Source organism: Emydura macquarii, unplaced genomic scaffold (assembly GCF_026122565.2).
Source record: "Emydura macquarii macquarii isolate MOO-44397 ecotype Brisbane River unplaced genomic scaffold, CSIRO-AGI_Emac_v2 contig_1253, whole genome shotgun sequence".
NCBI classification, from domain to species: domain Eukaryota; kingdom Metazoa; phylum Chordata; order Testudines; family Chelidae; genus Emydura; species Emydura macquarii.
Window position 1 is genome coordinate 15462324 of NW_027131390.1, and position 15641 is coordinate 15477964.

General features: G+C 39.7%; 1 protein-coding gene across 2 annotated transcripts in view; it reads left to right on the forward strand.

Moving 5' to 3' along the window:
* The window catches only part of LOC137153133 (phosphatidylinositol-binding clathrin assembly protein-like), a 42635-nt gene extending 35401 nt beyond the window's left edge, over positions 1-7234 (forward strand). For both annotated transcript variants that reach the window (XM_067548204.1, XM_067548205.1), the window contains 3 exons: positions 996-1052; positions 1332-1439; positions 2453-7234. In XM_067548204.1, coding sequence (XP_067404305.1) covers positions 996-1052; positions 1332-1439; positions 2453-2467 — 180 coding nt within the window. In that variant the 3' untranslated portion in view covers positions 2468-7234. The remainder of the gene's footprint in view (positions 1-995; positions 1053-1331; positions 1440-2452) is intronic.
* Positions 7235-15641: the final 8407 nt, after the last annotated feature.

Here is a 15641-nt window from a genome sequence, read left to right on the forward strand (position 1 = left end):
TTATTTTAATGAACAAAATCAAAACTTTTATCAAATGGCCAGGGGATTTGGTGAGCTGCCATATATTCCCCAAGCCCACATACAAAACACATGCTCTTTCTTATCTGTCACGCAGATGGAATCTTCTATCTCCATTTTTACCAACTATTACTGCAGCTATTAATAGTGTGCGCACTTCTTGCTAGGTCACAATGGGACATCCAGACAATCTACGTGGCCCTTTGTAGAAATGAATGCTTAGATGACTGTTCCTGGCACTAATTCCCTTTCCCCCTTGCTCCTGCTCTTCAATTTGTGGCCTTGCTTCCGGGTTCCTGATTGTAGGGCAGAAACATATGAAAGGTGTCTAGGCTAAATCTTTGTTTGAGAGTCTCTTCCTATCTGTTCCTCACTGCTTTTCATGCTGAGTGTTTGGGACTTTCTTGCTCTCTCTTATTCTCTTCCTCTTCTCCTTAAATTACTATACAAAGCCTGTTTCCTGCTTGTTTGAAAAGCAAATAAAAGGTTCAAGTGTTGCTGGATTTAGCAAAAATTTAATGAATATATGTCTCCATTATTAGGCTGACACTAGTTATTCCTTACATGTTAGAAAAGAAAATTATATTCAAGTTACGTGGTACAGCCTGTTTAACTGTTTTTACTGTTATAGTACACTGCATTTTACTCTTTTTGTACATTTATCCATTCCAGTTAAAGACTGTATTATATTCACAATTAAGAGCATAGAGAGAGCTAATTTCAGTACCATATCATAACCCATTCCCGGGTTAAGTTATCTAGTTTCAGTACCACTTCAATAATTTTCTGTCCTTATTCCTTTTTGGTATGCCAGAATGGAGTACATTACCCTGCATATGTAAGTTACTTACTTGTAACCTATTTTAAGTACTTTACAAAATATATCTTCATATTTTGTAAAAGTCCCTCATTAAATGTTACTAGTAGAAATGTATTTAAAATAATTTCAAGCATAATTTTTCTTATTGCCATTAAAGGTACCTGCACCAATGACCTACCCAGTGACTACACCTCAAGTGCCTGTGTATGGAATGGTAAGGAGTTGATTGTTATAACTGTATTTTCACACTTTTGTAAACGTAATTGTATATTTTAATTGTTTTACAATGCTTTAATATACTAATTTGTCAAGTTTTTTACTCCTTCCTTCACACAGATTAAAAGACCTGAAAGCCTACATATGTTACTTCTGTTATTGTGCTGCTTTCCAGTACATAAGGCACAAAATATTCAAGATTACGTTTCCAAGATCAATTTGAGTTTCAGATACTGCTTGGACTAACTTTTTACCTGTCTTTCTCTGTACCTTGCAGGTACCTACTCAGATTGGTGTTGCTCCTTTAATGGCACCCCAGCCAATGATTTATACCCAGCCAGGTCTTAGGCCAACAAATCCCTTTGCGCCTGTCCCTGGAACACAGGTGAACACTTTTTTTTTCTGTGAACTTAAATGATTAAAGAAAAGTTCCAGTCTTAGAAGTAAATGAATGATTAAAAAAAAAAAAAAAAAAAAAGCCTGGAATTTCACTAGTTTTACAAATATCTTTTTCTAGGCCTCCTAAATTGTGGATGTGCTTCAATTAAATATCCCTGTGCGCACTGATGACCTAGTCTGCCTTTATATTTAAAAGGGGAGGGGAAAAAAAAAGGGCAAGTCTAGCTTTTGTTAACAGGTCCAGATTTAACACTATTTAAAAACTTGCCATAAAGATTTAACACTGATCTAAAAGGATACCTTAAAGAATACAACTGGACTTTCTTCCCTGCCAGCTAGGGTCACCATTCTGAACTCATTAGGGCCACAGTCATTTATTTCCATGCTTGTAGGAGTTACTTTCATCTGTGTAGCAGCTCCTTGTAGGCACTGCAGCTTGGAGGGAAAGAAGGGGAGGAGGTAAATAAATGGAGAGCAGCAGAGCACAGGTTACTGGCCAGCATTGCCTAGCTAGCTGTGAAAATCCTTGCCTAGAAATTTTGGGAATGGAGGAATGAGGGAAGCATTTGGCTTCTAGGACTAGCCCAGCCAGTCATTCCCCTGGATGGGCTCAGCCTTACAGAATACAGTGAATTGATGTGTTCTGCTGGTTTGGGCCCATAGTTGGAATGATCAAATATGATGGTCTTCACACATTTTACTTGGAGTGTGGGAAGAAGATTCACACTAATTTATGTGCTCTGGTGGGAGAACATATGTTTCATGCTGAGCTGTGAATTTCTCTGTGTATTTCTTTGTATAAATGTTTGGCTCTTGTTCTAAATAACTCTCCATAAAGAGCCAAAATTTTTGTGCACTGTCTCCTACCTCACCCCCCCAAATAAATCTGTTGTCAAGTAACCAGGTTAACTATCCTGCTTGTACATATGTGAATTGATTCATTATTCCTCAAACAGTGCATTGAGTAAACAAACTTACACTTTAATTTCTACCTTACAGATACAGTTTATGTAGAGCCGCCAAAGCAGCAAGATACGTTGATGACCAAATATTGGTAAACAAAAAAAAAAGAGAGAGAGAAAATTCAATCTTCTCACAGTGCAGTTTTCAACAGGGCATCCAACTACTCCCTGTGTAATATAAAATTACTTTGAATTGTAATGCTTTAGAGATTCTTGTTTATAACAGTTACTATGGTATGGAATCATGTTTGTTCATTGGTTTTAGACTGTGTAAGACTAGCTTCAGTAGAAAACCAAAATCTCTGAAGCTGAAGGTCAGTTTAGAAGATAAGAAGAATCTGACTTTTAAGGACCTGTATCTTCTGAAGAGGGGCTTATTTACATAGTTGTTTTGCAACTTTATTCATCAACAGATGGCCTGTAGAAAGTTGACTGAGGGCATAATATTTCTATTTATTTTATTTTCTCCCTGAACTATGTGGCTGTTGTAATCAAGGCACAACTCAAATGAAGTTGAGCAATAAAACTTTCATATGCTCTAATAAAATACTCTGATAGAGTAATGCTTGTATTATCATATAAAGCCAATATTGTGTGAAATCAGACAGCTTTCTCATCTTAGAATAGCTTCTTATAATTCATAAATTTTATACTGTGAGTTTTAAATGCTGTGAATCAATTAACCATATATAAAAACAATTAATGGAAAACCGGTCCATTGGCATTACGACAGCGTGTTACATTGCCAACTGAGAGATCCAGACTTTGGAATAAGCTTGAGATCTCCAAGCAGGGAAAGAAAGTTATGTTCCAGAATAGCATGTGCACCTTCCAAACAAATAGTGATAGCTGCGCTTCCTTACAGTATCTTTTGTGCAAATAGGAGCATCATTCTTAGCTTTAGGAGGAGTTGCCTTCGTGTCACAGTAAAACTGCAGACACATCCAGCAGCAGCAAATTGGAAGGATGAACAAATCTTGTTGCTGACCACTAAAGAGGAGAAATGTCCACATTTTGAATAGTTCAGCAGTGAAAGATGATCTTTCAGGACTGGGAATTATATTTGTGGTATTGTCCAACCTTAGACTATAGTTTGTGCCACTTGTTCAGCAACACATCCAGACCTTACAAATTACAAAAAAGTAATTATTTTTAAATGTGTAAATATGTGTAAACTTTTCAGTACGTTTCTTTGATGCTGCAGTATCTTTTTAATTTTGTAGTATTCTCAAAATAGAAATGCTGTATTGCTTAAGAAATGTACATACATTTCTTTTGTAATAAAATCTTGCAAACCATTATCTAATCTATGAAAAATATTACTGCAGTCCGTCAATGCGTACGCAAAAATTATTTCAAAAGTTAAGGTTTTTCACTTTCATATTTATTAAATAAAATATTCCATAAAAATACCATAGGTTGTTGGCTAAAAACTACAGCCTGATTTCTCTCTCTCTCTCATCTTCGAACATCTGAAGAATAAAAATGATAGCATTAAGAACATATGTAATTTATGACATATATACAATTCATAACATTTCCAGAACTTTAGTGGGAGAATTTAAAAAAAAAAAAAAGGGAAAAGCACTCTTGTATCATTTAAATCTCCCTGTGGGATAATCTTGAAGTGGATCATCACAAAAAGAAAATAAACATCCTTGTTATTTATGTATGCACCATTCTACATCAGTATAGTAGTGACTGTCTTGTCTTGGGGCTGTTACGTTAGCAATAATAGCATTAAGGGTAATATACTGATGCCAACATGTCAATTAGTAATCTTGCCAAACTGTTCTAGAGCAAACCTTTTGAAATACAGCACTTAAATTCTTTAATATCTAGAGAAAAAGGATATCTGTTTAATTTTTGTGCCAAGAGTGTAAGGGAAACGTACTTATTTCATAAAAGAAATATACTTTTAGTCAACCTAAACAAGAATTTAAGTCATTTTGACACATGTATTTGAAATTTGTAACCACTAACTTTCTGTGAAATTAAATGTTGCAAATGGAACAGATGTATTAAGCCAAAATTCTGGATATGTACTGGCAAAGATATAAACTGGACTAACATACAGTGATTAAATATTAAAATTTGAATTTAAAGGCTTTTGGCTTTAATCCCCTCTTCCTGGGTTAACCAAAATTAAAAGCCAGTGAATTCTTCAGTGCCCAGGGAGTCCTTCCATATCCTGGGGAAATGTATCCATAACTTGGAGTGAGCCATAATGTTTCGATCTTTATTTGATATAATAGGGATGAATTCCATTGAGTTTACTCAGCACTGAAATATCTTGCTTTCAACAAATTCCTCTGTCTTAAATCCAGTTTAGATCAGTACCTTTGATCGACGAATATGTGTTTGTAAAATAATTAAGCAGTATGTCAATGCACAGAAGGTTGTGAACAGGTAATGTAAATTAAATATCAAGACTTTTTTCCTGTAGCAGATACCATAGTCCTATTTTTCAATTCCATTTTAAATTCTACCCCTCGTAAATGATACATTTTAAATTATTCAAATGAATGAGCTGGCAGACAGCATACATTCACTGTAACTTTATTGAAGAGCTACATTCTGATTAGCTAGAATGGACTTGTTTTGTATTTCCTACAGTCATAAATAGGCTCATAAGTACTTTTGAAAATTTCTGATTGGCTAGAGAAATTTTTAGTGACTTTGTTAGGCAGCTTTCCTATAATCAGACTGTCTGATACCAGTTTTATTTAGTATTAAAAAGGAAAAAGAGCCACAGCGTACATTCAAAACTTTTTATAAACTACCTTCTCTTCCCTCTTGACAACATTTGTTGATGTATTAATGGATTACATAAAATCTTGATATAGTTTTTTCTGTGTGAAGAAATGGTGGTTTTAGCCTACTTTTGACTTCACGAAAGTAGACAGAACTGCTTTTAGCAACTCCCTTGTGAAAATATTTGAACATGTAAAGTGCTGGAGTATCACTTTTAGCCCACAACATATGGTTTCATAAATTAAGAATAATGTAACTGCAAGGAAACAGGACACTGTCAAGATTCTTAAGGCTCAGCATTTCCCACTTAACCCTCTGAAAAAAAACTTTTGTTGTACAGCAGAATTATCCCCATTACTGGGGATGATATGACCTTAAAAAAGGCCTTGCAAGCATTGCAAATAGCTACTGTTACAAGAGCAAGACAACAGAGGACTTGTATGTATGTGCCATTGTCCCTTCACTCCCCTGCTAACCCTGTTTTTTGTGATTCACAAGGATAATTAAGTTAAGAATCCTGTTTGAGTGCTTTTCAGCTCCTTACTTTCTCTCCAAATCAATGAAATCTGAGGGATGCCATGCACCTCCATCATGTACTCCTGAGGCATTTGTGACTGTCATTCAGCCTAATAACTGGGATTTTACCTCTGTTGTAGCCCTTTTTTGGGAGGCAAATTAATATGGGGCAGCGAATCTGTTGCAGGGGGTAGAATGGGACATGGGGATATTGAGCTTGTTGGACTTGAAAGTGTCCCTTTTAAATAGCTGTCCCTTTTTAATGTCCTTAGAACATATGTTCTTAATTTGCCTCCAGGAAGTTCTCTACTTTAAATTTTGATTTCAAACTACAATTATGTAATAGAGAAATTTTAGTTCTGTGCACATAGTGGTGGAAAAACTGTAGGGTAAGAATAGTGAGTACTTTTTGTAAAATGTTGAATAACCTCTTACTGCAAGATTGAATACAGGGTGTGTCCAGATCTGGATTTTTGATGTGTGGCAGAGAGGGTGGGATACAATTTTAGAGTAGCATGCACTGTGGATCGGTGCTTTATTTGTAAATAAAAGGGAAAACTTTTTTCTTTTGGGTAGTTTGAATTGTAAGGATACCATCTAAAGGCACTGTGTACCAGTCATTTACTTCCATTTTAAAGATTATATTTTTGAGTAATGGAAACTGTACATGTTATCATTTATACATTTATTGGTAATTAGAGAAATAGAAAAGTTATGTTGCTTTTACTCTGAAGATGTATTTGATTGTCATGTATTGCTAAATACATTACTGCATAGCTTTTTTCCACAAAGTATCTCGTGCATTTATTTAAGGAGATTGTAATAACTGGTGCAGTTTAAAAAGGAAAAGCTAATGTACATTAGGAATCCTCCTTCAGTATCTCAAACCTGTAGCCTTGTAATTCAAGTTTAATCTTTATCAGATATTTGGCTGGGATTTCATTATATAGAGCACTGGCAAAAAAAAAAAAGGTGCTGAACAGATTTATTCATTTGGGATTATTTATTTAATAGATCTTTCATCATTTTATATGTTGCATTTTCCCCATGTATAACAGGTTTGTGCCTTTTATTGGGTATTTATTTAAAAGGAGCTTACTATAATGTAGGAGGTTGAGTTTTTTACAGGCTTATTCTTGTATGGCTGTTTAAATGAGTTTCTTTCCATTTTATAAAAATGGATACAGAATGTGTGAAAACAGTCCATTAACCATAAAACTGAGGGTGAGGGGAGTTTAAAGAAACAAATTCTACAAAATAAAACGTTGCATAAGCACAAGACTGGCTATGTTGACATTTAATTGTAGCATTTAATTTGGCAATATACAAAACTGTTTTGGATTTTTTAAGATTGTTGCTCAGATTCATTCATTTGTTAATGAAACAGGTTTTGAAAAATAAACTTTGGCACAAATAAGATGTGTTTATTTTTAATGTGTTTAGATATGCTTGTTTCAAAATTGCCATAAGAGATTGGAGTTAATTGTTCTTGCTTCAAATTCCTAAACAATGTGATAAAAGGCTGCTTAGCTTGTTCTATTTAAATATAGTTGTGGCATTATGTGTTTTTTTTGTTGCCAACATTCAAGTGATGCTCAGAATGTCTGAGTTTTATAATTTAAGGGATTGATCCATCAGAAAGTCAGTCCAGTAAATGAGAGAGCCCAATTGCTTTGTAGAAAAGGTAACAATTTTTTTCCTTATGCAGGCTAATCTTTAATGGGGAACTATTTCAGGTAGTCACTAAACTTTGGGGGGATGTATTGAATCATTGAAGATAAAATACATGAGCAAAATAGTTATCCTCCCCTAAACTTACCCCATTTGGGATCAGTGTCTGTTTGCATCTTGGATGCAGTAGGCTTTGGTCAGCACAAATCTAAGCATACAGATTGCACACAATACTCCACTTCTGAGTCCAATATAATGGAAGTAAAAAGGGGCAACATCCTAGATTTGCATGGTTTTGTTACCTGTGTAGTTAACTTGAATTCCTGAAAGGTAATGTTATTCTTACTTTAACATGTGGCTGTCATTTACAGCCAGTAAGTCATCTTTACTGAGATTCTCATTCTCTAAAAATTAAAATTACTAGTTGTTTTCAGTCACAAATTGCCAGCCTTATGCAACTAGTCTGTTTAAAACAAGCAACAAAAAGCTGTCAGCTAATGTCAAACTAAGGGCATAAATCCTAACCAGGCAGTATTTACTGCATGTAGGTACTTAAAAGCCCCAGAAAACATCACATGAAAAGTAAATCCATTTGCATTTTGCATTCTTTGGATCTTATTACTTTTGGTTTATTGTTGCCATGGATATGTCTCGCCTAAAGTTCGTATCATTTGATGTCACAGCTAGTTGCTCTTGGAAATGGTTGTTACAAACAACTGGCTAGGTCTTAAACTGAGCCACAGGTAGCATGAACCAGACACAGTGACAAAGAACAAAAATCCTGTCTCCATGCAGATGTTCCTAACACTATTAGAAAGGTTTTTCAAAGTTTCCTCTGAGACCAACACTTTAAGCAGCTGTATTTTGAACCAACTGCATTTTGGTGAAAGTGTGTTAGAAGATTTGTTTTAATAAATAACTTAAAATATTAGAAAATCTGCAAATTCATGATGTACTGGTTCACTGCCAGCCGATCACATTCTAATACAGAGAGGCACTGTTCCAGCAAAAGCTTTTTATTCATTCTAAAGCACTTAGCTTGATTGCCTGAACTTTCTTCTTTGGTTGACTAGCCCTGACATACATCTGTGCTGTGGAGCTGTTCCTTGGAATGTTGTGTTCCTGAAAATGCCTGCCTTGATCTTAAAAGTGGATCTCTGTGGGCAGTCCCTTGTACCTGCACAGAGCCCCTTTCAGATGACTATTCAGCTCCTTAAATATTCACTATAACTAATACGAAGACACAGAGTATTCTTAAATTATATATTTGTATTATCATAGCACCTAGAAGCCTTAGTCTTGGACCAGGCCTCTATTGTGCTAAGTGCTGCACATACACAGAAGAAAAAGACAGTTCCTGCCCCAAAGAGGATACAATCTAAGTATAAAACAAGAGACAACAGTTAGATACTTACTGGCAGGAGTTTACAAGGGAACAATGAGACAATATTAGCATGGTGGGCACTGTGATGGGGTGAGCTCCCTACATTAGCACTGCAAGAGGGCAATTGGGCCAGGTGGGCCCAATTAGCTAATTAGGCTGCAAATGGGAGCTTATGATTGGAGGCAGTTAACTAGAGAGGAGCTCACCTGTGCAGGAACAGGTAGGGTATGTATATTGGGGCTTCCCCCTTTTGTTGATATCAAGAGTCTCAATTGCAGTTTCAACTTGTTAGCTTTTTGTAGCTGACCCTCCTTTAAACATACTGAAAATGTTATATACTCTTAAAACTTTCTATTTTGCTAAATACTTTGACTATAATTAGAACTACTTACTTTTAAACCATAGAGATCAAATAATGAGGGAGGTTTGGAAACAGATAAACTGTAGTATAGTTTTTTTTTTTTAATTTATTTTGCCTGATACCTTTTAAAAATGCACAATAGGGCTGGAAAATTGTCAAGTCTCAGAATTTTCCTTTGAGTTTCTGTACCTCATTTATTTCCTACACTATTTTTAATATAACCAAAAATTAATATGTAGGACCCAGATCCACAAAGGGACTCTGGCACCTAAAATCCAGATTGAGGTGCAACTGTGATCCACAGAAACCCTGTCCAGCTCCCACCAAGCCCTCTAGGTGCCTAATGGGGTAAGTAAACTGGGATCTCCTGCATCCCAGGTGAATACCATAACCATTAGGCTAAAAGAGGTGGATTTTTCATATCCCTGAACAACGTAGCTGGATTTATTTTAATTTTTGAGTGCATACATGACCTTAGATACCTAATTCTCTGAGAGGGGCAGGGCTTAGGACAAACCCCACTCTTCAGCATCTGCTATTGGTTAGGTTAGTTGCCTCCTTGCCTAGCATGCTGGCTTTTGTGGATCCTATTCTCAGACTCTATTTCCCCTGTCTTGTTTAGGGAGCCTAGGAGCTTAACCCAGGGTTTTTGGGTTCCACTGGGTGGCTAGACACCCAAAAGTTAGGCATAACACAGCATGGATCCGGGCCTAGGCTTTTTTCAAATACAGCAAAGTTACTTTTTATTAGTGTCTGTTATTAAACAATTCACTTCTGGTGAGTGAATTGGAGTCACATATTGAAACTTAGATTTAGTACCTGAATGTCCATATGTTGTGATGCTTTATTATTGTATTAGTAGCTGAAAGCCCATGCTGTTGGATGGTTGTGAGAGTTGAGCCAAGCAATCCACTATATTTGCAGTCTTTCAGACAACCAATGAAAGTGCTGCATGCAAATTAGCTGTAGAGTGAGGGCGGTGATGGAGTTACCTCTAATGTCACGATGGTTTAGGATTTGGAACGGCATAGATACATGCCTTACTGTAGCTGTATACCACACAGATGAAATTTAAGTCAAAATGGCTGATTATTTAAAATGTTGGGTGGTAACAGGCCATGAATCTCAGTGATGATTGAACTTGGTGATAATTTAAACAGAGTCCCCAAGCATGCTTGTAGCTGTTTCCATCATTTCACACTGACTCAACAGCCATGCTAGGCTGCAGAGCAATACACAGAGTGACAATTCTGGAATCTTATTAAATAGATTCTTGCACTTCCTTTTGATAGGATGAAAACTGAGTATTTCAAAAGCTTAGCGACAAAGTGATAAATTAATTTTTCCTCGTCTGACCTCATTGGGTTTTTTTATATCCACATGTCCCGCACCATCTCAGAAGTTAAGTCCATGTTTCTGCTGTTCTCAAATGGATTAATGAATTGGAAAACACATCTGCCCTAGTCTCTTGTTCCTAATTGGGAAAGCACCTGCATTCAGACTGACAATTGCAGAAGTATAGGACACCTATTATCTGTCTCAAGGGATTAATCTTTGGAAACAGTAAATTAAACTCTAGGGAGGATTAACAGCAATGGTTGTGCTGACAGAAGGTACAAGGTCACTCTCAAAAAGCAAAATAGTTTTCAAAAATTATATATTGTACTTGAGCAACATCTGTTTAGCAGAGAGATGGTTGAAAAGCAGTCCATAAACCTTCAGAGAGCCTTTGTGACTATACTTTCCTCTCCATTCTTCCTTCTCAGTCTGTGTGCTCATAATAGTTTGGCTCCATCACCTCACTCTTCTCGGAAATTTGTCTTCTCTTTAAACAATCTGAAATTGGATTGGATGGAGATGATCTGGGCCCCCCAGTTAGGTCCCATTAAGGTGTTTGAGTTTGGCTTCCACCTTGGATGCGGTCATTTCTACTTCCTTATCCTTGTTCTCATTAGCGACCCTGCCACTGCCCCCAGCCTCCTTATGAACCTTATTCAATACTTAGGCAAAGTATTTGTTTAGGTGTTGTGCCATACTAAGGTTATCTTTAATCTCCATTCCATCCTCAGCGCTTAATGGCCCTTCTACATTTTTCATTGTTTTCTTATTTGTATGGCTAAACAACCTTTTTACTTTGAGTTTTAATTTCCTCTGCTTGACTTTTGGCAGTTCTCACTTTTTTCCTTACATTTTAACCTCCAAGAGGAAGCTTTTCCTTGCTGATCCATCTGTTTTTCCTTTCTTTATAGGATTTCTGCTTTGTCTTAATAGCTTGTTTGAGATGCTTGTTCATCCAGTTTGGTCTACAGCTGTTCCAATGAATTTTTCCCCTTGCTTGATATGCAAGCTTCAGATAGTTTGCCACTTTGATCTAAAGTAATTCCAAGCGTCTTCCACATTCAGATCCTTGAGTTCTTCAGTCCAGTCCATTTCTCTAACAAGTTCCCTTAACACGGTTTGTCCTCTACAACCTGCTCTTCTATGAGGTCCTCACTACTTACCGATACTAAATGTAAAATGGCATCCCTTTTGGTTCAATGACTGTTTGGTGCAGAAAGCTGTCTGCTTCACATCCAGGAATATCTGGGCCCTACCTTTATTAATAGCACTTGTTCTCCAATCTACATCAGTGAAATTAAAATCTCCCATCACATAATTCCCAGTAGTATTTATTTCATTAAAAATATTAGTTCTTTATCCATATCCAGATTGGCTCATGGAGTCCCAAACACTATACTAGTGGTTATCAAGGTAACCTCTGTTACCTTTCTTCCCCAGAGTGTTTTTGACCCCCAAGATATTCCGTTTTATCCATTCCATCTCTAATTTCTTTACAATCTACCTTGTCATTACAATACAATGCTACTACTCCACCTTTTACTTCTTTCCTGAACAGCACATGCCCTACTTGTATTGCAGTCATAATTACTGTTCCACCATGTTCCTACAATCCCTACCTGCACCAGTAGTTCTAGTTCCTTCATTTTGTTACCTAGACTTCTTGCATTGGTGCACAGACATCTTAGTTGTTTCTGCTTGGCTTCATCCAGATTCCTTGCCTGATTAAGTGCAGTCCTTCTACTATCCGTATCACCTACCTGTTCCTGTCAGGCGGATTGGCACTATTTTTCCTCTAGTTATCCATTCTCCTACACTCTTATTCCTTTCTCCTTTGCTGTATCCTCTTTTACTTGATTTTTCTCCTGCTCAATATTAAAATCAGGTGTCAAGATTACATGTGCATCTCCCAACTGTCTCCCACAAATTCCTAGCTTAAAACTCTTTTTTAATCAGTTGTGTTGACCTCTATCCCAGGAGTTGATCGCCCTTCCTATTCATGTGGCGTTCATCCCATGAGAACAGTCCTCTGTCGGTGAATGCCTCCCAGTGGTCGAATGTCGCAAAGCCCTCCTTATAGCACCTTTGCCTGAGCCATCTATTCATCATCATAATCTTGTCTCACCTTCACTCTCTTCCACTAGGGACAGGTGGAGTCCCCCTGAAGATCACCTGAGTCTCCATTTCTTTAAGCATCTTCCCTAGCCTTACATATAGCCTTCCTGGGTGTGTCCCAGTGAGAATCTAGCAGTATCATTTGTTCCCACGTGAAGGACAGTGAATTCTTTCCTGCTCCCAGGCGGATCCTCTTCAACCTCAGGTCTACATTGTGGCTCTTGGCTCCCAGCAGACAGCACACCCTTTGTTCTCTGCATCAGCTGTATTCTTACAGAGAGTCTCCAATCACGTAGACCTGCCTCTTCCTGCTGGGGGTGTGATTCTCTGGACTTCCCTCTTCTGTTCTTTCTGGCTGTAAGTGTTCTTGTCTTTTGTTCATGTTTAAGTACCTGTGGAAATAGCCTGACTTTTGAGGAAGTCTGAGCACCTTGCTGCTCCCCAAAGGTGCCAGCATCTATGCAAATCTACATACCTAAAGACAGACTTAAAAGCCTCACATACCTTAGTTCCCTATTTTTTATTGATTTCTCCTTTTCTTGATACTGTTCACCTTGCTTCTTCGCAAATGTTCATGCATCTCTGCCTTTATCCCTTGCAGTCCCCTTTGTCTGTTTTGCCTTATCTGCTCATTGTGCCTTTTTTCATTCTTTCTCATCCTCTGCTTGCTAAAATGCACTCTAGTCCCTCGGTGTTTTGAGGCAATTTAGGATATTCTTAGTTACCCTTATTAATCTGTCCATTAACCTGAGGAAGCAGAGAAAAAGACATCCTCTTCATGGGGCTTGCACAGCTGCATGCCACATAGTGAAACAAAGCCCCTGAATTCACTACCATCCTGTTGGAAACAATTCCTGGCTAACTAAGGTTCATTGATGCACAGGCACCCAACTACATCCCTTGTACACCACAAAGGAAAGATGCATCTCGCTATGGAAATGAAAAAAGAGAGGGCACCAGCTGAGGGTTACTTTCATCTCACAATAGAAACATAGAAGGTGCAAAACAAATGCTGGGCAGTAAAAAGCTCAGACTGTCATGCATAAAGGGCAGGGCATTCCTCAACAAACTTTCAAATCTACATGTTTGAGAATAATAAAAGGAAGTGTCCAAGGATCCCTGATTTGATAACCAAGACATAAAAATATTGCCTTAAGAATTGCTAATGTGCATTAGTGGGGTGCATGAAGGTGCTGGCTAAGGAGAGAACCATTTTGGGAAAACTTAGCAAGATCTAGCAATCTCTACCTGTTCCCTCCTCCATCAAAATAGTAGTAAGAGATATGGTATAATTGTCATGTTAATAGGCTAGTTAATACACAAACAAGTAATTGCAAAATGCAACTGCACTAGCACACCAGGCCACCTTGCTTTTTGCCTCCAGGGTCAGACACACGCTGTAGGACCACAGGGGTTGTCCTGAGTTCTGGCTGGGGAGAGTGAATTTGCCCCCAGTGCTTACAACTGAATTAGTGGATGTTACCTGTACAGGAATATCACTCCTATGGGGTTTAGGAACTCTTCTTGATGGGTATATTCTCTAGTTGTGTAGCTTCCAAAGCTCAGGCTTCCTGAACCACTCAAAAGCAGCACAAGGAAAGCTGCCCCCGTGTAGCACCCCAAGCAGAAATGGTGCTTTTTGCCCCATACCATTGCCAAAACTGCCACTGTGGCAATTTAATGTTTCCTGCAGTCCTGAATTTCAATGGATGTTCCTCCTAATGTCTCCTGTGGAGAACTCACTGAGCGACTTCATGGGGGGTGATAGGAGATGCAGAAAAACACATCCATGGACAAACAGCTAAGTTGCAGCCACCCAAAGAGGAGCTGGAAGCGGGCAAGAAAATGACCGTTTTGATGGAATTAGCTGACCAGACTGAAGATTTACATGGCATCTTGCCAAAGGGGAAATTGGATAGAGTCATTATCATATTATACAGAAGGACCTGACTAGCTCGAGGTTATAAAAATAGGGGGTGGGGGGGAGAGGAAGGAAGGTGCTTTTTTTAATTGAGCCCAGGGTTAGGAGATATGAGGAGAATCTTGTGGACCCAATGTCTCCTGTCATTCCCACTACCTGCCATGCTGTCATCGTCCCTGTCTGACTTCTCTACCCCGGCAGGGGTTCCTGGGATTGAAACATGAAGGTCAAAGCGATGGTTGTGATTTTCAAGCACCCAATAAACGCTGTGAAGGGGGCTGTGCAGTAGCCGGAGCTGACACGCCCCTGTGGAGGGTGAAGGGCACAAGTTAAAGGGGGGTGCAGTGAGACGGGGCAGCGCATTCACCCCCTGGCAGACATGGGGAGGAGGCCCGTGCCCTCACAGTTCTGCTCCCTTCCCCCCCCCGACGGCATCCCGCGCGGAGGAGCGGCGCGGGCCTGCGGTTCAGCAGGAACAGCTGTGCAGGCAGAAAGGGGGAGACGCGTAACGGGGCCATCAACAGAGATTCCCGGTGCTGGGCCCGTTCCCAAAACCGAGCGGTGCCCCGCTCCAGGGGCCCGGCCCGGCCCGCTTCAATCAGGGCTCTCCCCAGAATGAGCACAGCCGCGCCCAGGGACCGGCGAACCGCCCATGGGCTGTCGGGCCTGCGCAAGGCTGAAGGCTCCGCCGCAGGTGGGCGCTGGGGGAAGCAGGGCGTGGCAGTGCCCCCTGCACCCCACGGACACGAGCGGCGGAGCGATGCGGGCAGGCGGGGCCGCTCGGGTCAGCAAATCCGCCACTCCCCCCGCCATCCAAAGGGCGGGGTTTGTTGCGCCTAAAGATCAGCCCGCGAGACAGGCTCCGCCCCCCAGGGCGGGAACGCCGCGGAGCAAGGGGCAGCAGCACGTGGACGGCACTAGACTAGCGTCACCCCTTCCCAGCTCCTCACACTCCCCGCCTCCCCCTATACCGCTAAGCCACGCCCACCAACCCGGCCCGCCCAGCCGATTCCGCTCATTCGTATGAGCCCCGCCCACCTTCGGTCCCACCCTGGCCCTGTCAGTCAAAGCGCGGCGGCCAGGGGGTTTCACGCGGACGCGGTGACGTGAGGCGCTTCGGGCCCCGCTCCGGAGGAAGGGGCCGCGCTCGCGTACGCACGCACGTA